This window comes from Macrobrachium nipponense, chromosome 22, assembly GCF_015104395.2.
Source record: "Macrobrachium nipponense isolate FS-2020 chromosome 22, ASM1510439v2, whole genome shotgun sequence".
Classification (NCBI taxonomy): Eukaryota; Metazoa; Arthropoda; class Malacostraca; order Decapoda; family Palaemonidae; genus Macrobrachium; species Macrobrachium nipponense.
The window spans coordinates 68165502-68188688 of record NC_087213.1 but is presented as its reverse complement, the minus strand read 5'-3'; the positions used below and the strand labels follow the sequence as shown (position 1 = coordinate 68188688).

Here is a 23187-nt window from a genome sequence, read left to right as displayed (position 1 = left end):
CCACTATTACTTTAGCACACTAAAAATTTCTGTAAGCAACCACTTGGCGTACGCAAAAATGAAATTCGAAGAGGATTGCTCTCAACTTAACCAGAACTTTAAAATGTAAAGACGTGTCTGAATGTCCTAATTTGGAAAAGAAAGAGATTTATTTTTTTTAAATAGACGATTCACAATTGAAAATATCCATTAATTTCTTTAAAATAAAATATTTTAATATATTACTGCACATAAAACACTTCGTAACTTGATGATTCCCTTTTCGGAAATTCACAGGTAGTGAAGCTTAAGCCAATGACATACAGTCGAACACAGAAACACGTGATTTTTCAGATCAAACAATTTGGTTTTTTTTTAGTTTTCATATAATTTGGAAGCCTTCTTCGATATAAAACCAGTGACAACTATGTATCACATAATAAACTCCATGATTAATTCCATATGCAGCTTTTTTTATTCAAATTTTACTATATTTGTTTTGTATCATTCATAAATTTTACTTTAACTATATGCAATCCAGATGGCATGGTTACGGTGTTTACACTATTAAAACTTCTAAAAAGTCTAACATACATATCGGTATGCGTGGCCTAATCTTACAAAGATGAAAACATGATTTTCAACAAACTATCTAACTGTTAATGAAGAGTGACATGAAAGCTTTGCTGCAGAGCAAAAATTCAAAGCTGAAATAACTGACGGCTGTCTGACCCTTCCACCATTAGAACAGGATATAAATGGAAGCTAGGATTATTCATAAAATGAAAATTAATGTTATGCCTTTACTTTTTCTCCTTTCACATTCGTTGGGAAACGACATTTTATTTTTTCAGTCAGAGCACCTTTTAGACTAGTGCTAGAATACCATTCCTTTCATAAAAAAGATCTGGTTTCCTCGTCGCATACTTGAAGGCTGCTGAATAAAAAGATAATAAGCTCGAAGTGGATATTTCATAATCAGAAATTCAATCAAAAGTATCGTAGTTTCAGTTTTCTTTCATTTTATGGTGACTTGTTAATTAACCCCAAAAATGCTAGTAGTCTCAATTTTATTGTAAAGATGATAACAGGACTCTCTCTCTCTCTCTCTCTCTCTCTCTCTCTCTCTCTCTCTCTCTCTCTCTCTCTCTCTCTCTCTCTCTCTCTCTTATTTTTTTTCTTACTAGTTCAGTGACTTCACTTTCGTCTAAGAATGTGTACTACGTGGCTGGCTTCCTCCCTCCTCCCCTCCCTAACATTTTTCATCTTTTGTTCGTTAATTGTTACCATTATTTGCCTTTGTATTTCGTCAACTACATTTTCTAATATAACTGTTAGAGTCATTGTTGTGCTGACTCTTATTCTTATTGGAGCAAGTCAGGAATCGAACTGTTGATGACCAACGAAAAATGCTTGATGGAGTTTGTGCTTATGACTTTTAAGCATTTGTTGGGAAGACCATGGGACTAGCATCCCGTAGGAGACTTCCCGCAAATGAAGGGGCATATATATATATTTATATATATATATATTATATAGATATATATATTATATATATAAATAGTATATATATATATTTATATAATATTATATCTATATATATATATATATATATATATATAATTATATATATATATTTTTTTTATATATATATATATGTGTGTGTGTGTGTTTGCGTGTGTGTGTGTTTGTGTGCGTGTGCTTAAAAATCACAGTAGATGCACGTGACTTCATTATATAAGCGAATACCACAAAATAGCATTATATATATTATGATTAGTGCAAGTGTGGAAGTACCTAATGGTAAGAATTAATGAATGTTAATTAAAAAAAAAGAGATGATACAGTTGCGATGTAACATGGGAATCTAAATAGTGAGAAATGTGAAGATTCGTGGAAAAAGCGATACTCAGATTATTATTGTATGTAAAAGAGTGGATATAAGAGTGTTTTGAGATGGTTTGGTCACGTGGAAAGAATGGAAGGCGAGAAGTGGCGAAAAGTGTGTAGAATTCGGATAAATGGAATGAAAGAGATACTGGAAGGAAGCTTGAGAGTGTGTGCAAGGTAAAAGTGTTGTGTTGTTTTATTTTCGAGTTCATTATACAATGGTTTTACACTTTTTAAGGGGAATGCAAACATACAAGATTAGCAAAACTAAGGGTTCTCCTAGAAGGTGAAATGCAACAAAAATACCAAAATATTTAATAGATTTAAGTTTAAGGAGAAAAATAATATAGTCAGCACATCTCACGTAAGTACAAGGAAATGAAATATGTCACAGCTGTTGTCACCACCTGTGTTGATGTAAGCTTGTGGTAGCTTGGACTATCTTTGAAGTGTTGCTCCTGAAGACTATGGAGTAGGCTACTAAAGGAATACAAGAGAAGGTACGAATATTCTGAATAATAAAATAATGGGGGCAGGGACAGTTTTCGTAAGCCTAATATAGCACTGAATTTTGACAGGTAATTTGTATTTTACCTATCGCCCATCGGTATAGAAGCTCCACTACATCGCAGTATTAACTGTTTCTCAGCACCTTGTCCAAGCTCGGTCCTGCGTATGTTTGTTTTAGCTTATTTCTAACCGTACCTACTTGTACAAAAGGTTGGATTTTGGATGCATCCTTTAGCCTAATTTGACGTTTGGGGTTTACTGTATCTCGTCACAACGAATCAGTGCTGTAATTCTGTTCTTTAGAGTTCGACGTTATCGAACCTATATTATTATTAGAATTAAAATGTATTAACTGCGAGGATTTCATTTTAGAATCAAAAGTAAAGTTGACAAATAACCTACCTTTTACATATTTTTGTGATAAATATTTTCCTCATCTTGACCGGAAATGCTTCATGGGGTATTGTGATAACTCTTCATCTGCGCAGTTATAGGAGAATGTTTTTTTTTTTTATCAATTATTCATTTTTAGGCTCAGCAAAGTTTTAAATGATAAAGGTTTATTTCAGTTCTCTGACTCCGTCTTTTCATAACAACCAACAAACGGGAAAATATCCAGCTAATCTCCAATTCATTGAGGATGATTGAAAAGAAACTGAGAAGATAATTTTGAAATGCGCGCGGGTTCTTATCATTAAGCAATGATACGTTCTTGTTGCATCTTGTATTCTGTTAAATATTTTATTTATAGACTAACGGAATATATATTATTATTATTTTGTTTCTCTGGCTAGTTGAAAACTGGTGTTACATTTCTAACAAGGGACATAACATTTTCAGTCATTACTAAGAAATGTTTGTTTGGGTTGCGCCTGGAAGAAAGTTTTAGGTTGCCACTTGCCAGTGTAAAGTTGCTTCCTGTGAATGTTTGCTTGATGCGTTTTCGGCCGAAGTTCTAGTAAATCTTACCCATCGTGGTGGGCATGCGTAGTTTAAGCGATATATTGTAGGCTTGGGTTAGCCCAAGTGTGGCGAAGTGTAGTCAGAATGCCCAAGGTGAAATGCGGGCGATGGTATGGGAGTGTGTTCCCAGACTACGAAATACGACGAAGGGAAACTGGATTCAAGGCCACCTTAGGCTATGAGTCCAGCCTCAAGAAGTCGATGTACTCTTCTATGATGCCCTGCACCTCCTGGGACCCCGAAGAGACAGATCCCAAGATTGGCTGCATCGGTCCGGGCGGCATCTTTAATCTCGAGTTCTCTCCAGATGGGTAAGTCTTGGCTAGGCTACCTGGTAGGAATGTCTTCGGCGCAGGTTGTGCTACCCAAGGCTACTTAATTAGCCTGGTTTGTTAACCTTGGTTGCTAGACTAGTTATTAGGTCTAGATCGGTTTAAAACTTGTACTAATCTGAAAACTATTGAAACTGCTTTAGTTAGATGGCACTTGCAGGCCTGTTTGCAGTAGCCTAATCTATGCTTATGGGTTTGTTGATCAGGCTATGTTATGCCCCAGAGACCTGTTGAAGGCCAGGTGGAGCCACTACAGATCCGGGGACGAGCGATTTTCGCGGGAAAAATATCTGAGAATAACGTTTATTGCCCTTTTTTGTAATTGCCCCAGTAAAAAAAAAGCCTAAAAAACATCAAACGGTAATGGGGGGACCCATTGGGAAACCGGGGTTTTTGGGTGGGGGAAGCGGCGAACGACTTTCACGGCGAACGTAACTCTCAATTCCCGGTTATGAGGCCCAGAACTGTGGCACTTAATGCAAAAATTTGACCCCTTACTCTGCATTCAAGGTTGACGTAGGCTAGGCTAGGCTAAGACCACTTACATTGCAAAACTTTAGAACGGCTAGCCTACATGTAAAACTTCTAGACTAGGCTACCACTAACCGACATAGGCTCCGACCCCTTACTCTGCATTCAAGGTTGACGTAGGCTAGGCTATCTACCACTAACCGACATTATATTATTCGCATTTTTAAAGATTCTTGGCAGGCGAGACATGTTCTGGCAAGAGGTAATATTGCGCTGCGCGCGCTAACCACAGAGCTTACAGTAGGCCGTGGCGGAACGGCGCTACGCGCCTTATCCGCATTTTTAAAGATTCTTGGCAGGCGAGACATGTTCTGGCAAGAGGTAATATTGCGCTGCGCGCGCTAACCACAGAGGTTACAGTGAATTAGCCACAGTACATACAAAAAACCACGACTAGCCTATTTCTCCCCACCATAACTGTAACATTGAACACCTTCATCGTTCGTCACGGCCTTACTGTTCGAACACGTGCTCCGGTACAGGCTTCGAACTAACCGAAACAGTACTGTTTCGAACACAGTGCTTTCGTACTGGCTTCGAACTAACCCAAACACTAGTTTTAAGGCTAACAAACATTAATATACAACTTACCTTATTCACATTTCAAAGTCGCTGCTGTCTGACGACCATGAAGGGGTAGAAGAAGGCATCAGTCTTGGCCTCTTTGGAACGGTGAGGGATCACGTGTCTCGCTGGTAGAAGGTCCTGGCCTTATTGTTTCGGGCCGGGAAATCCAATTTGAGATGGGGGATGTCGGGCGGCTTTTGAGCGGTAGATACGTTTGATTAATTTCAGGAACGCCCGAAATGGACACGGAACATCTTGTAGATACCGCTTCTGGATACAGTACGTAGAAAAATAGCTTTCGTAAAGTTCTTTCTGCGTACCGTGTCTCGGTAGCGCGCTCCGTTTAAGGACACGCCACTGCGATTCTATAGTGTTCGTGTGTACATTCAGGTCGTCAGGGCTAACAAAGTTAACGCTGTGGTTCACGACATTATGCGCAAAATAATGATCCGGACTTTGCTGTACGACTTCCAGCAATCAGATATGATTGTGGTTTCTGGAAGTACGTTTTCAAGCAACACCGGGATCAGAGTTTCGGCAGATCGGTCGGGAACCACCTTGAAAAAGGTCTCACGTGTCTGCCGGTCAATGCCACCGAACACCCAAGATCCGTCTACCTTTCAGCCACGGTTGTACTTCCGTTTCCCAAATTTAGATTCGTCGATCTCAACAATATGACCAGGACCACCGATTTTCTTATTATCAGCACACAGGATTTGGCAACATACATCTCTACAAAAATTATACCAATCGACCATGGTGTTCGGCGCTAAGGGCATAATCAAATCTGTGACAACACACTGTGGGATCTTCTTTGTGAAGCAAAATATTAATATAATAATTGTCTCAAGAGACAAACGCGACTTTTCAAAAAACGATCCGTGCCGAACTGATACCTTCTTACCACACTTACTGTTTGTACATCGCCACATGTATATCGCTTGGCCCGTGGCCTCGCTAGTCCCATGTTTCATGAATCGTCGGTTCGCTGTGTTGCATGATGTGCATTCCCCCGAATAGTCCCCAAGTAGCCCTTCCCTATATAGCCACTTCATAAATTCGTCCGTGTTTCTTAAAAACTCGAGAAGGATACCAATATACAAATTTGTATATTGATCAAACTGGTCAGCAGTAACACTTTTCGGAAACAATACGGAATGAGTTCTATCCATGGCGGCGGTGTAGAACAGAAAGGGCAAATTTTGTGACTGCAGGTATGATTGTCTGATTCATATTCATGGGACACGTTTTTATTGGTTGGGAGGAAGTTAATCCATGTCCCTTGGGAATGACCTGGGTCAACCTGATACAGGATTGGTTTGGTTTAAAATTTCCCGCGTTGGGGGCGGGCCGACGTACAGCGCCTGTCCGCGGCCAACTCAAGAACTACGGAAGCACGGACCGCCGTGTCAGCCTTCACATCAAGTGGGTACTTTGAAAAATATTAGTTTCACGGGAAATATCGGCGGATGGTATTTTGGCGTAAAATAGTCGGATAAGTGACTTTTCTGGTATATATTGGAATTCTGGACAACTTTTATTCTATGCATTTTGTTATTTGGAGTAATGGTTCTGGAATTGTCAGATCTGTCCCCGGATCTGCGAACTACCCGGCCAGGTATAGCATAACCCTAGGCATAGGCATATCAAAGTTTGTGTCAGTACACCCCACAGGGTGCACTTTAGGCATTGTTAACGAACTGGATATTGGTACGGCAGCAGTACCCCGATTGCGGTAGATATTGGTACGGCAGTGAATTGCGCATGCGCGAACCCTTGTTTACCGCCCCAGGCATATCAGTGACAGCAAGAAAAATGGCGACGGAACAGCATGAACCACGGAATAGGTAATACATTAGGGTAAACAATCACGTACGATCCATCATCACGCTAGCCGGGTCTTATTCACTTGATATTTAATTGGTGAAACAAGATTACAATTACAACTCTAAGCATAGGCTACCATTCAAAAGATTGAAGTTTCGCCAACATAATGTGATATAGGGTAGAATATCACGACAGGCCAACCCTCATCACGGTGGATGGGTCTTATTCACTCGATATTTAATTGGTGAAACATGAATACAATTGCAACTCTAAGCATACCATTTAAAAGACTGAAGTTTCGTCAACATATTGTGATATATGAAAGCCCCATACGAACTAAAATAAGCATGTGAGCTCTTCGTAAAATATGTTTTCAAGGCAGTTTTGAAATCCAATATGGCGGCTACGTTTTGCATGGACGGTTCTCATCAGTGACGGCCACCATCTTTCCCCAGCCTTCCCAGCACTCATTTGAACAATGTTAGCGTATGTATGTAACGTTTATTGATCTTACTCAAGATTGCAGTTGTAATCAGCACAATAAAACAACATTTTGTTGCCTATATTAGTGAAAGTATGAAACTTGTTATTCCCGGGGTGTGGGGTTATGGTTTTTGAACTGAATTCATTCTTACCTTGTATCGGCGGTTTTTAATCCTTACTTGCCATCACAACTGAAACTCCACAGTGCTTATTTGATTGTTATTATACACATTTTGGTCTCAGTTCACTCCACATTGCACTTTATCCCGTTGCTGTTCCTGGTTTCTAAGCGCGCGCGCCATAAACACAATTACGAACAGCAGACGACGACAGACGACGAAACTGCAAAGTTTTATTCCCTAAACTGTTTACTTTACTCGTTATTTAGTTTAAATTTACTTTGTTATTTAAAAATTGATTTAATTCATGTATATTATCCCTTTTTTTGCAACCAAATTACCCCGAAAAATTACAGATATTTCTAAAGTAGATAAAATCAAATGTTTCTAACGTTTTCGTACATCTGGCTGCCGAAAACCATAGATGAACGAATACGGAAAAGTGCAGCGGAACGACTACGTTTTTTTTTTTTTTTTTTTTGCTTTTTTGTTTTTGCTAGCACTTTTCATTGATTCAGTCTTTATTAGTATTTTTGAATTTCTTTAATAATCGTATGCCAGAAATAAATGTAACCTTTAATGTTTGCATGCTTTAATGTTTGCATGCTAAGAATGGCAAAATCATCGTTGCCACATTAGTGGAGGCTTCACACATACGCCGTTCCATTATTATACTGTTTCCATGAATTTCTAGTTGTCATAGTAATGCAATAATGATAAAATTGCTTTAATATTTATGTATATATACTTCCAATACATAGCCTAATTTCACCAATTTCAACGTTTTGTGTGTAGTCTAATTTCACCAATTTCAACGTTTTTGTGTGTAGTCTTATACCCAGTTTGGAGGTCAACACATACGAATGGCAACAGAGAGAGAGGAGAGAGAGAGAGAGAGAGAGAGAGAGAGAGTAGGAGAGAGAGAGAGAGCGAGAAGAGAGAGGCGGAGGACGAATGAAGAAAGGGTGGGGGGGGGGGGGGGGGGGGGGAGAGGGAAGGCGGTGGGGGGGGGGGGTGGGGGGGGGGGGGGGGGAGGGGGGGGGGGGAGGGTAGGTGGAGCTTTATACACGTGTTCGTATCCATTTCTGCATAATTGGAGTTTTTGTCTCTTGGTACAAGGACAAGTGTCGTTATTCTTTACGATTAGTGATTCCACGATTACCCTTATAAATTACGGCACTGGGTGAATGCACTATAGCAAAATCTCGTTCTGTTACGAGTGTTCGTTACAGAAATAGGTATTGCCCAAAAACGTGCTTGCACTGTCTCTGAAACCCATAGTAGACATGCTGCTTAGTTGTCAATCAAGTTTTTATAACCAAGTATTTTTTACAAGCTAGCTATTGAATAAATTTGTATTTTTCTCAGTCAAAACATATGCCCCTCAATGCTAACTTTTCTCTTTTAACGACTTTCTGGTCATTGCAAATTCGGCCCCATAATTTCTTATGGTGCGAAAACAGACAGAGGCCCATGGACCGAAAACGATTGCGTCACACTACGGCGATAATCCAGCAGTAAAACATCTTCATATATCCAAAAAGTAAATAATAAAGATATATATGCGCATTACGATGCGCATATATATCTTCTGCAATGACAGTTGAGTATAGCAATTATTTACAATAGGTACGAAAGTCAAGATGTCGTGACGTCCTAATACAGAACTTAAAAGAACGTTCTAATTCAGAAAAATAATTACTTAAATTTGAGTCAGAGTCGAGTTACTTTTTCAATAACGAATATTTTCAAATTAATCATCATAAATATGTAAAATATTGATGTTTTACTACTTATTTAAAAATTAGCTAAGAGCACGCTTCTCGTCATCTTCTACCAAAACAGCTGTTTACTCCTGGCTTGTTGTTGGTGAGAAATCGTGTTTCGATTGTTGTGATAAAAGTGCTCCAGCGTCTGTGGGTACAAGTGGTGTGCGGATTTATCACAGGAAATGGAAAGTTTGTTGACACAAGCGACTCCGTAAACATCGAGATGGCGTCAATCTTCAAAACATTTTTAGTTGTAAGTAAAAATTTCTAAAGCGTTTTGGTGAGATTTCCACTGCCGTGGGCGCCATTTTCAGTACCCTCTGTTTAAGTCTTAAAATTTGGCCTTAATTTCTAACTTTGGAGAAAATACTTACTTCGAAAGGAGAGTAGAGGTCTTTAGCTCCGTTTCTCACCAACAACAAGTCGCGACTGATGCCCATCTCGGGTGTCAGGACGCGTTATAATGTACTTTTTCGGAGGGTGGCTAGCGTTGATTGTAGGTGGCCTGCTTGGCCTGCTGTGATATTCTACCCTAGGTATGAAGCCACATACGAACTTAAATAAGCATGTGACGCTCTTCGTAAAATATGTTTTCAAGGCAGTTTTGAAACCAATATGGTGGCGGTCGTGTTGCTGGCCGGTCTAGTCACGGACTGCCCACCATCTTTCCCAGCCTTCCCAGCTCTCATTTGAACAGTGTTAGCGTGTAGGTATATGTAACGTTTATTGATCTTACTGAAGATTGCAGTTGTAATCAGCACAATAAAACAACATTTGTCTCATGAAACTTACCTGACAGATATATATATAGCTGTATTTCTGACGTCCGACAGAATTTCAAAATTCGCGGCACACGTAGTGGGGCGGTCAGGTGGTAGTACCCATTCCCGCCGCTGGGCGGCGGATATCAGGAACCATTCCCATTTTCTATTCATATTTTTTCTGTCGCCGGTGCTGCAAACATCTGTTTACAGTACCTCCGTCTAGGATTTTTTCATTATCTCGCTTAATATTATCTGGATTGACTTTTGGTATCGACTTCTGGATTGTTGGATTGGCACGCGGAATAGTGGATTGGTTTTTGATTTTGGATTGGCTTTTCTAGATTCAGTATGTCTGGATCAAGTTCGGGAAGTTTCAGAGTGTGTGTGAGGAGTGAATGTAAGGTGAGGCTTCTTAAACCTTCAGTTGATCCTCACACAGTTTGTATGGATTGCAGGGGGCATGTTTGCGTGGTTGATGATCGGTGCAATGAATGTAAGGATTTGGATGATGATAAATGGAGGATGTATGAGACCTATCGGCGTAAATTAGAGCGCGATAGAGTCAGGAGGTCTTCCTCCAAGGGCAGCTCTACTAAAGGTAAGGATAGTAACATTTCTCCTCCTCTAACACCAGTAGATTTTGCCCAACCTAATCCTGTTTTGTTGCCTTCGGGCCCCAGTGCTGTGTCTGGAGAAGGTAACACCCTTTCTCTGATTCTAGAGTCTATTCGTGCTCTCGAATCTAAAGTTTTGGCCCTAGAAACCGCCCAGTGAAAGTTTGTGTTAGTGCCCCTAGTGTTGTGGAGGGGGTGGGGCGTCAGATCGGCCCCATAATGCCTCTAGGCCTAGACCTCTATCGGACTCCCAGGACTCAGGGAGTGGGTATGTCGAAAGCCGCAAGAGGGTTACGGGGGCTCCCCACCGATCTGGCGTCCCTTCGGCAGGCTTGTTGCTAATCCCAGGCTGCCAAGGAGCGCGCACGAGCGCGTATCCTGAAAGATTGCTTTTCGTCCTCCGAAGCGTCCTCCCCGCGCAAGGGGTGGGAGCGCTCGGAGAGACTCGCGTCCGTTGAAAAGGACTTTTCGCTTTGAGGACGCTTCACGTCCTATGTCTCCTCTTTCGTCAGAGGACGCTTATGACGCCTTTCCTCCTCAGAAGAGAGGAAGGCTTTCTACCGATGAGGACGTTCGTTTCCACGAACAGGTGTGTTCACCTGAGAGGCAGATAGCTGTACCTGCTAGAAGGAAGGAGGCGTCCCCTCGCCCCTCGCCTTCTCGCAGTCTCAGTCCTGCCCCTTCTTTTGCTCCTTCGTCACCTACGAAGGATATCCTTGTGTCCCTTCAGGACCAGATTACGTCGCTGATGGCTCAGAGGACTTGCCCAGCAGCAGTCGAGCCTAAGCGTAGGAAGGGACGTTCGGCTGCCCGTCAAGAGGACGAAGCGGCCGCATTCTCTCTCAGCTCGCTCGTCTCTCTCTCCGCCTCCGGATCGTCAACGTTCTCGCTCTCCTAGCAGATCTTTTACTCTCTCAGGAGAAGACGCTCGTCAGGACGCTCGGCGTTCGAAGCAGGACGCTTTGCGCTCTCGGCAAGTAGCGGTTGACGACGCTCGGCAGGACGCTCGGCGTTCTAGACAGGACGCTTTGAGCTCTCTTCAAGACTTTTAAGGACGCTCGCAGGACGCTCGGCGCGCGAAGCAGGACTCTTCTGGTTATAGACAGGACGCTTTTGAGGACGCTCCGCAGGACGCTCGCCAGTGTGAAGCGGACGCTTTTAGAGCGAAGCAGGACGCTTTGGGGAGACTGCAAAGCAGGACGCTCGCTTGTCTAAGCAGGACGCTTTTGGCGCCGCTCGTCAGGAAGCTCGCGCTTCCTTTCGTAGAGGAGCTTCTGTTAAGACAGTTAACCGTTGGCTTCTAAGGATGCTTCTCTTTCGGAAGATGTCCGTGCATCTAAAGATCAACGTACGCTGCTTCCGTACCTGTAGTGGATACTTCCAACCAACGGAAGTCTTTATTCAGGATTGAGCCTAAGGGACGTACTCCCTCTCCTGATAGGCGTTCTCCAGTTCCTCTTAGGGAGGAAGGGGAGCTTAGTAGTCCAGGGAGTTCCGTAGAGGAAGAACAGCCGGTAGCTTCAGCTGTCTCGGACTACAAGGTTCTTGTTAGCTGTTACGTTCAGCATTCGGGGACAAGTTCCAGCCGACAGCCCCTAGGTCTCCTCCCTCACAACTTTCGTCGTCCAAGACCGTAAAGACCCCTGAATTCGTCGAAATGAAAGACGTCTCTGTCGACCAAGAGGGCGTTTAAGAAACTTCAAGACTTATGTCCGAGAAGGAAGGATCAGGGCAAGACCACTTTTCGCCCATCCACCCTCTAGACTCGCCGGAAAGGAGAGTTTGGTATGAGACCAAGGAGGATGTGGGGATAAAGGTCCCTTCGTCCGCGTTGGGTGACTTCTCAGTTTAGTGGACGCCCATAGGAGTTCTCTCTTAGCGTCTGCTAAGGTGACCTGGACTCCGGTTGAGACTGACCACCACTTGAAGGGACTTCTTCGTACCCTTAATGTTTTTAATTTCCTAGACTGGTGTCTGGGAGTTTTGGACCTTCAGTCTAGAAGTCCTGATTCTCTCAGTCTGGGGGAGCTGTTCCAGCGTGTTGTCATGTATGGACAAGGCCGTCAGGGATGGTTCGGAGGAGCTAGTTTCGAATTTGGAACTGCCTTCCTGAAGAAAAGAGCACTGCTGTGCAATTTTACTGCTAAGTCGGTATCTCCCGCTCAGAAAGCGGAATTGCTCTTTGCGCCTCTTTCGGACCATCTCTTCCCCAGGCTATGGTAAAGGATCTTGCACAGAGTTTGCAAGAAAAGGCGACCCAGGACCTCTTGGTTCAGTCTTCAAGACGTCCAGCGGTTCCTTCCACGTCAACATTCAGCAAACCCCCGAAGAAAGTCAAAACCCTTTCGCGGGCACCCCCCTCGAGAGAAGCTCCTCGAGGGAGAGGTTTTTCGAGAGGAAGAGCTTCATTCAAACCGAAAAAAACAGCAAATGAAGATCTCGTCCTTCAGACACCAGTCGGGGCCAGACTGGAATTCTTTGCGGAGTCTTGGAGGCAGAGAGGAGCGGATCCTTGGACCCTCAAGATAGTAGAACGGGGGTACAAGATCCCTTTTCTTCATCCTCCTCCTCCTTTGTCTTCAACTCCCAGAGACCTCTCTCCATCCTATCAGGGAGAGAAGAAAAGTGTTCTTTTCGATCTCTTAGACCAGATGGTCGAAAAAAGAGCGGTGAAGCAAGTCTTGGATCTAGAGTCAACCGGGCTTCTACAACAGGATTTCCTAGTGCCGAAGCAGTCGTCAGGTTGGCGCCCAGTCCTGGATGTGAGCAGGCTAAATCTTTTTGTAGAAAAGATAAAGTTCAGAATGGAGACGCCTCAGTCGGTGCTGGGAGCATTGAGACCTGGCGACTGGATGGTGTCTCTAGACCTGCAGGACGCATACTTCCACGTCACAGTCCACCCTCGTTCAAGGAAGTACCTGAGATTCGTCTTGGACAACAGGGTTTGCAGTTCAGAGCCCTTTGTTTCGTCTCAGCACGGCCCCAATGGTTTTCACAATGATTATGAGGAATGTAGCGAAGTGGCTCCATTCGTCAGGAATCAGGATATCCCTCTACCTCGACGATTGGCTGATCAGAGCGTCGTCGAGGCAGAAGTGTCTGAAGGACCTTCAGTTTACGCTAGCCCTAGCAAAGTCTCTGGGTCTGTTGGTCAACACCGAAAAGTCGCATCTGACCCCGACACAGTCCATCGTGTATCTGGGGATTCAGATGGATTCAGTGGCTTTTCGGGCGTTTCCATCCCAGGAACGTCAGCGACTGGGGTTAGAGAAAGTCGCAGCCTTCTTAGAGAGAGAAGCTTGTTCGGTGAGGGAGTGGATGAGTCTGCTGGGCACCATTTCCTCACTAGAAAAGTTTGTCTCGCTGGGAAGACTGCACCTCAGGCCTCTTCAATTCTTCCTTGCGGAAGAATGGACGTCAAAAGGGGACCTGAATGCGATCCTAAGGATCTCCAACGAAGTAAGAGTACACTTAAGATGGTGGCTCGACCCTCAGAAGTTACGAGAGGGCCTCTCCTTAAATTTCTTCTGAGCCCCGACCTAGTGTTGTTCTCAGACGCTTCCACTTCCGGTTGGGGAGCCACAACTAGGGGGGGAAGAAGTGTCAGGCTCCTGGAGAGGGAACAGGTAGCCTGGCACATCAATGTAAAGGAACTGGCAGCGATATTCCTGTCGCTGCAGTTTCTTCAAAGAAAAAACTGTCAAGCAAGGTTGTTCAAGTCAACTCGGGACAGTACCACAGCCCTTGCGTATCTAAAAGAAATCAGGGAGGGACTCGCTCCAGATCCCTTTTTCTCCTGGCGAAGGAAGTTCTGCTATGGGCAGACCGCAAGGCACATCAAGATCCTGACAAGATTCGTGGCAGGGGTTCAGAATGTCAGGGCGGACCTTCTCAGCCGCCGGAATCAGATTCTACCAACAGAATGGACCTTGCACCAGGAAGTCTGTCAAAAGTTATGGAAATTGTGGGGACGTCCTCTAGTAGACCTGTTCGCTACATCAAGGACGAAGAGGCTTCCTCTGTATTGCTCCCCCCCGGTATGGACCCAGGGGCAATTGCAGTGGACGCGTTGCTCTGGAACTGGACAGACCTGGATCTTTACGCCTTTACCCCCATTCAAGATCATGGGGGACGTAATGAGAAAGTTCGCAACGTCAGAAGGGACAAGGTTGACTCTGATTGCCCAATGTGGCCAGCAAGAGAGTGGTTCACAGAGGTCATGACGTTCCTTGTGGACTTCCCAAGAACGTTTGCCCTGGAGGAGAGATCTACTCAGACAGCCTCACTTCAAAAGTTTCACCAAAACCTCTCCGCTCTGGCCATGGACTGCGTTCAGACTATCGAAAAGCTGGCCAGAGCGAGAGGCTTTTCAAAGGCAGCTGCGAGAGCAATCGCTAATGCTCAAAGAGCCTCTTCAAGAGCTGTCTACCAGTCTAAGTGGTCTTCCTTCAGGGCATGGTGCAAGAAGGAAGGAATTTCCTCTTCCACGACCTCTGTGAATCAGATAGCAGATTTCTTACTCTATCTAAGAAATGTGCAAAAATTGGCAGTTCCTACAATCAAGGGTTATAGGAGTATGTTGTCTGCCGTTTTTCGCCACAGAGGAAATAGACCTCTCCGACAATAAGGATCTGCACGATCTCTTAAGGTCGTTTGAAACTACCAAAATTCCACAAGCAAGACCGCCCTCATGGAATTTAGATGTGGTGTTGAAACATCTGATGCTAAGTCCCTTTGAGCCTCTCCATGAAGCTTCTCTAAGGGACTTAACGAGGAAAACGCTTTTCCTAACTTCTCTGGCGACGGCGAAGAGAGTTAGTGAAATCCAAGCGTTCAGTAGCCTAGTGGGTTTCAAGGGAGACAGCGCTGTCTGCTCGTTGAACCCTTCTTTCTTGGCTAAGAACGAGAACCCGTCTAATCCTTGGCCAAAGAGCTTTGAAATCAAAGGAATATCGAGTCTCGTGGGTCAAGAACCAGAGAGAGCCCTGTGCCTGTCAGGGCTCTCAGTTCTATATGAATAGGACTAGAGAGATAAGAGGTCCCTCAGGTAATCTCTGGTGCTCGGTGAAAGAGACCGGATTTGCCGTTGTCGAAGAATGCTGTTGCTTTTCTTCTTGAGGGACGTCATTAAAGAGGCTCATTCATCTTGCCAGAAGACTGATATGAGCCTCTTTAAAGTGAAAGCTCACGAGGTCAGAGCCGTAGCTACCTCTCTTGCCTTCCAAAGGAACATGTCTATCAGAGATATTCTTGATAGCACCTTCTGGAGGAGCAATTCCGTATTCGCCTCACATTACCTCCGGGATGTGAGGACGATTTACGAGAACTGTAGTTCTTTGGGACCTTACATTTCGGCAGACACAGTTTTGGGGGCTGAAGGTAGCTCTCTCCCTATCCCTTAGCTTAGTTAGGTTAGTTTATTGTGTTTTTGGTTGATGGTGAGATCTTCTGTGAAAATCTCCCATTCCATAGTGTTAATATCAGGGGTTTTTTGCGTTAGTTGGTCAGGTGGTGGTAGGTTGCTGTGTTACTGCCATATGTTTGCCTAGATGGTCTTGTCACATTGTGGTCACGCCCCCGTTGACAGAGCATCCAGAGAGCGCCAGCACTACAGGTCAACACCTGGCTGGCAACTCTGATAAAGCATAAGCAGGCTTTAGGTGACAGTAATCACATAGTCTACTTTGCTATCAGGTAAGGAACCAATAAGTTAATCTTTTATTTTAATTTAAATTTCCTAAAAAATCCTAGTCTGTCTCTACCCACCATCCGAAGGTGTGATTCAGCTATATATATATCTGTCATGAACAAAATGTTATTGTTATAATACAATTAAGTTTGTTCATACTTACCTGGCAGATATATATACTTAGAGTGCCCACCCTCCTCCCCTCAGGAGACAAGGGCCATAAATAAATATGAATAGAAAATGGGAATGGTTCCTGATATCCGCCGCCCAGCGGCGGGAATGGGTACTACCACCTGACCGCCCCACTACTTGTGCCGCGAATTTTGAAATTCTGTCGGACGTCAGAAATACAGCTATATATATATCTGCCAGGTAAGTATGAACAAACTTAATTGTATTATAACAATAACATTTTTGTTGCCTATATAAGTGAAAGTATGAAACTTGTTAGATATTCCCGGGGTCATGTTTGAACTGAATTCATTTTTACCTTGTAATCGGTGGTTTTATCCTTACTGCCATCACAACTGAAACTTGTTTACTTTACTCATTATTTAGTTCAACTTTACTTTGTTATTTCAAAATGTTTATTTAATTCATGTCTAATATCCCTTTTTGCAACCAAATTACCCCCAAAAATTACAGATATTTCTAAAGTAGATACAATCCAATGTTTCTAACCTTGTCGTACATCTGGCTGCCGAAAACCATCGCGGAGCAGACGACGGATAAGTGGATTATAATTTTTTTTTTTTTGTGCTAGCACTTTTCATTGATTTAAGTCTATATTAGTATTTTGATTTTTTGTTGATAACTGTATGCCAGAAATAAATGTAACCTTTAATGTTTGCATGCTAAGAATGGCAAAATCATCGTTGCCACATTAGTGGAGCTTCACACATACGCCGATGCATTATTATAAACTATTTCCATGAATTCTAGTTGGCATAGTAATGCAATAATGATAAAATTGCTTTTATATTTATGTATATATACTTCCAATACATAGGCTAATTTCACCTATTTCCACGTTTTGTGTAAGTCTTATACCCAATTTGGAGGGTGAACACATACCAATTGGCAACAGAGAGAGAGAGAAAGGAAGGTGAAGGAAGGAAGGACAGGGGTGGCGGTGGAGGTGGGGGGAGAGGGTAGGTGGAGCTTTTTACATGTGTTCGTATCCATTTCTGGATAATGGAATTTTTGCCTCTTGGTACAAGGACAATTGTCGTTATTCTTTACGATTAGTGATTCATGATACCCTTATAAATTATGGCACTGGGTGTAATACACTATAGCAAAATCTCGTTCTGATACGAGTGTTCGTTACAGAAATGTTGCCAAATAACGTGCTTGCACTGTCTCTGAAACCCATAGTAGGTATGCTGCTTGGTTGTCAATCGAGTTTTTTGTAATCAGGTATTTTTTACAAGCTAGCTATTGTATGAATTTGTATTTTTGTACATGCAACTTCCCCGGCAGATATATACTTAGCTTATGTCTCTGACGTCCGACAGAAATTCGAATTTCGCGGCACACGCTGCAGGTAGGTCAGGTGATCTACCCCCCTGCCGCTGGGTGGCAGGAATAGGAACCGTTCCCGTTCTAGAACCAGATTTTCTCTGTCGCGGTAGTGTCAACATATGTTGTTGCTACCTCCTGACTTGATTTTCGTTTTTCATCGCCATCGATCTTCTGGGCTGTCTTTTGCAGGGAAGTACTGGGTCTTTGGTTCGGCATATGCTTTTATTAACTTTTTAATGAATTTGGCTTCGAAAATTTCGAAGAATATATGACGTGTAACTACCGAAATTTTCGGTAGACACTCACATAGTTTGCAAGAAAGGGAAATATTAATATTTATTCATTAATATGTGTAATAAGTGTTAGAATTGATTGAGGAAATATACTGACTTCCTACTTTAGGGAGTCAGTAAAGCATGTAACTAGATACGTTTCTTTTAAAAGTTTTTTAGAAACTCGTACTAACGAGCAATTAGAGTATTAACAGTACTAGTAGTGTTGCATCCTCATCACCTTCTTACTTCGCAGAAACTTCAAATTCATAATTGCAATTTGAAGACAAGGATTGTGGCTCAAAATGCGAGCTATTGAAAGGTAAGAAGTGATTACTAGTGTTCCCCATTGCAGTGGAGGGTGCGTCTGATCGGCTCTGTCTCGCTCCCAGGCCTAGACCTCTTTCAAGCTCCCAAGCCCAGGGGAGAAGGAATGTCGAAAGCCGTAAGGGGGTTGCAGAGAATCCCCACCGGTCAGGCGTCCCCTCGGCAGGTTCTGTAGAGCGTCCCAGACTGCCAAGGATAGCCATTGAAAAGGCATCCTTAAAAAAGTGCGTCTCTTCATCTTACATCCGAAAAGACGAAGAATGTATATGTTTTTTGATTGATCTAGCGCGTTCTCTGAAAACTAAGAGAACACTGAGCAAGAGCCAGCCAGGAACTTAGGAAGCCGCGTTCCAGCAAGCTAGCGTGAGCCACGTTCCAACAGCCAGCAGCGAGCCGCGTTCCAGAAAACAGACTAGCGCGAGCCGCGTTCCTACAACCAAACGCGAGCCGCGTTCTAGCAACTGAGCGCAAGCCGCGTTCTAGAAAAATTTTCTTGGCGCAAGGCGCCTTCAAAGAGACGAAGCGCCAGCCTGGCGCAAATTGCAACAGAAAAACAGACGCCTAGAGCAAGGAGCCTTATAGTACAGTGGCAATCAGAACGATCCTTCCATTGAACGTTTCCGGGCAAGAGGCTCTTTCTAAAAGGGGTCTAGTAGGCGCTCGGAAAACTATCGGGGCGCACGGGACTTCCACACAAGCGAACGTTCCAGGAGCGAGTCTCCTTTAGCGTGCGGAACATTCCAGGCGCGCGGAAACTATCCAGGCGCTAGGCGCAAGGAGCCAGGCGCCAGAATATTCCAAATCTTCTTAAGAGAGAGAGGTCAGTCGCGAGGCTCCTCTTTGAGTAATGCGGACACACACCTTCATTCATGCTCTTCCCTCGTTATGAAGAGGCAAGCGCTTTGGGAGTTTTTCTTATAAGAATCTCATCGACGTTTGGGTATGATGGCGGATAGGAAATATCTACTTCCTTCCGTAAACCCTACAGACGAACAGGGGAAATCACGAAGATTTAAAGAGTTCCTGGATTAACTTCCTTCCTTAAGGAGATATATATACTCTTTCTATCATTCTATTAACGAAAAGAACGAAGACAGTAAAAATTTTTTCCTTTATCTGCCTCGGCAGGGAAAGAAGGTAGTAGAGTATCTGCTGTATGAGAAATAACGATACGGCAAATCACACATACCGTAGTTACTTCTTTGTAGAGCAACTCAATTATCAGTATCCTTCCAGGAATTTCCTAGGAAGGACTACGCTTAAAGGGATTGTTAAGACAACACTACTTAGCTTCTAGATTTATCGAAGTCTTGTTTCGCTTAAATATGCATTAATAAGAACTTCCTGAAGTTCGATAATAATTTTATAAGATTCCTTTATTTAATGGAGTAGCTGGCAACTCTGGAAGAGTAAGGCCAGACGGCTAACGGAGACTGCTATCCGCGCCTTAGAGTCTGCGAACCAACGCAGTAAAATGTAGGGTGTCGGTCATGAGTGGGTTGGTTACATGTCTCTTCTCCTGCGGGATGGAATAACTAACCGTGTCTTCCCTACAATCGCGGTTTTAGCCTCGGATTGTGAGGGGATAGTTAAGCAAACATAAATAAAATATTGTCTGCCTTTTGCTAAGAAGCTTTCAATAAGAAAGATATTACAAAACCTTTCAATGCTGTTTACCGTAGGTAAAAACATTATTAAAGGATTCTAACGCAGCGAACTCTATATTATATTGATGCTCTCATGCTTACGAAAGCATGGCTTATTAGAGTACATGCTTAGTGAGAAGATGAATGTAGTAGAAGAGAATTCACTTTAAGACTACGGTATGGTCAAGTCTTATGCGCATACCGAGGTTAACTGCAGAATTCCTAGTATCCTTACAAAGGTTTCCTAGATTATGCTGGTTTACCACAATGTGACAGTATTATAAAGGAGTCTATTACGGCAGAGCACGAAATAATATAATTCTCTCATCCTTTCGAGAAACGCACACAACCTTTTTAGAATCGGATATTGCTCAAGAGGAAGATAGGGTGAATCGGATGGGAAACATTCTCTTAGTGGCAGAAGTTGTTTCCCTGAATGGACTATACTACGTATATAAAAGTTTTTCCTACTAAGAACGGAATTAACATGAAGGATGTCGGTACATAAGGGCACAGATGTTCTGGCACATAACCTTAAAAGAACTAGAAGGAAGCGCCAGCCTGGCGCAAAGCGTCAGAAGCGCCAGCCTGGCGCAATGCGCCAGAAGTACCATCCAATATATTTTCTCGTTTTAGCGTTATTAACCTAAGAGTCCAGTAGTGGTTGGTTTGGTGTTTGCTTCTCACCTCGGTGGTCGCGGGTCGATCTTCTCGGCCATTCCATTGAGGAGTGAGAGATGTGGATTTCTGGTGATAGAAGGTTCACTCTCGACGTGGTTCGGAAGTCACGTAAAAACACCATACAAACAAACAAACAAACCAGTAGCCTCTCGGAGGCTCGGTAACGGCAAGATTCGTTCCTGATTTCGTTACCCATTTAATCGGAAAGGGGTCGCTTACAAGGAATGATGAAATGATTTTTTTTTTAATCACTTAGGCCAATTCCACGACTCTCTCATATCGCAAAGAGCATCGAGAATCTCTTTTTTCGCCCCTGTTCGCGTTAACAAAAGAGAACCTATTTGGGATAGGACACGGAACGTAACGATCCTTAAAGGTTCGATGCAAGATTTTGCATGTCCGTGAGAACCTTCTCGATCGAAGATAATAACTGTTAACGTATGTCTAACATTATTGAAAAGAGTTTTGAGAACCTGCGGAAAGTCTTCATAGATCTCTTCGCAAGGTAGAAGACGAACAGGCTTCCTATAGACTGCTTCCTTTCCTCGAACCAAGAGAGGTAGCAATATACAACATCTTTAATTTAAAGAAGGGGAATAAACTTTAGTCTTTTTTCCCCTAGTTATAAATTCTTAACAGATATTAAGATAAATGGGCGTCAAAGGAAGAGAGGATGAATGCCTCATTTTGGCCTTAGAGAGGTTGGATTCACAGAAGTCACGTTCTTCTCACAGCATGTTTCGTAAGGCTTTTCCAAGAGTATCTGGATATCAGAATCTATTATAAATAGACCTGAAAAACCTCTCCACTCTGAGTCTTTCCACGTGCAGGACTGACCAGAATGTGGACATGAATGAGAGGATTTTTCAAGGTAAATGACAATAGTCATGGCTAAGACATAGAATTGCTGCAGATCGTGCTAGATGGAATGAGGAAACTGTCCTCTTCCGATACCTCTGTGAACCACATAGCGAGGTTTTTTCTTCACTTTCAGAGGGAAAATCACCTATGTATATATCTGCTATCAAAGAACGCAGTAAAAGGCTATACTCTGTCTCTACAAGGGGAATTAGAGATAACAGAGGATTAAGATCTTCGGGATCTATACGATACCGCAATACGACAAGAGTAGGATATCATGTACTTCGAATGGAATTTTTTTTGTGGCCGCCACAGATTCCGTGTTCCGACAAAATGGAACTGCTCCTCATCAAACTTCTTTGAGGAAGTTTATGAAGGAATTCTTTGTTTCTCTTAGCCCTAAACGACCAAGAAGACAAGTGAATTTTTTGTGCATTGGAATCTCGCATCAGATTCAATGGTGACTCGGCAATGGGTTCTTGCCAGCATAGTATGTCTGGCAAAAGAACTAAATCCCTCTATTCCTGACGCAACGCTTTCAGATAGAAGTTTAGTTGCCCAGGCAGGGTACTTACATTTTCATCTACAGAAGAAGAGATGGTTTAAACGTTTGCCTACAGAGTCTTCGGGGTGCGATGAGGGCTCAAAATGCTTCCCAGAAGGTATTCAGAAGAATACAATAAGAGCTAGAAATCAGGGTTCCGCCCAATTTCAGCTCAGTCTCTCCTTCGACTTCCAGACTCCTTCCCTTCCTTCGGGCAAGGATAGGGAAGATTCTGCAACGAGGAACCTCATCAACATGTAAGAAGAGATCTCGTTAGCAAAAGAAGTGTTCACGAAGGATCCTCCTCGGAGGAAGACTCTTCTCTCTCGTATTGTTAGATATCCTGTCGTCTACTGGGTGTAGCTGACTAAAATCACCTCCCCTTGCGAGGGGCCAAAAGCTCAAAGGGGAAGAATTTCTTCCACCCTTCTCCAGTCTCCTGATAAACTATGTGGTTGTTCAGGACTCTCGGACAATGTAGCGCCAGCCAAGCGCCAAATGCCAATACAGGCGAAAAACGCCAGAGGCGGACAGTTCCAAGGACTCTGTCCAATGGCCGGATACTGAGAAGGAGCGGGCCTCCAACCTGGCGCAAATGCGCCAGAGGCGAACAAATCGGACAGATATAAGAGTGTCCGATGTGGACATCGCCAGACAGCCTAGAGACTCTTCCAAGCTCGAAGCTCCAGCAAGTGTGGAGGAGCCAAGCCAGGCGCGAGGCGCCAGCCAGGCGCGAGGCGCCAGCCAGGCTCTAGGAGCCAGCCAGGCTCTAGGAGCCAGCCAGGCTCTAGGAGCAGCCAGGCTCTAGGAGCCAGCCAGGCTCTAGGAGCCAGCCAGGCTCTAGAAGCCAGCCAGGCTCCAGAAGCAGCCAGGCGCCATCCAGGTGCTAGGCTCCTTCAAGGCTAGGCTCCAGTCCAGATTCCAGGATTGAGGATCCATCCAGGCGCAAGGCTCCTTCCAGTAAAGAGAAACCTAAAGCTCTGTCATGTAAGAGGGCTAGTCCCATTGATATGATACAGGTAAGGCTCTGCCATGTAAGTGGGTCAGCCCCCATTGGCACGATCCGAGAAGGCTCTGTCGTGTAAGCGGGCTAGCCCCCATTGACATGATCCAGAAGGGTTGGTCATCATAGGTCCCTACCTCGCTGAAACTCTTGAGGCATGCAGACTCATAGACAGTATCATGAAGTCTTCTGCCAAGCTCCAGGCGCAAGGCGCCAGCCAGACGCAAGGCTCCAGCCAGGCGCCAGGCGCTAGCCAGGAGGGAGGAGCCAATCAGGCGCCAGCCAGGCGCAA

General features: G+C 43.8%; 1 protein-coding gene across 1 annotated transcript in view; it reads left to right on the top strand.

The window, feature by feature from the left end:
• The first annotated feature begins 3227 nt into the window (after window positions 1-3227).
• The window catches only part of LOC135198777 (DDB1- and CUL4-associated factor 10-like), a 100639-nt gene continuing 80679 nt past the window's right edge, over window positions 3228-23187 (top strand). The window contains exon 1 of the mRNA XM_064226704.1: window positions 3228-3653. Coding sequence (XP_064082774.1) covers window positions 3427-3653 — 227 coding nt within the window. The 5' untranslated portion in view covers window positions 3228-3426. The remainder of the gene's footprint in view (window positions 3654-23187) is intronic.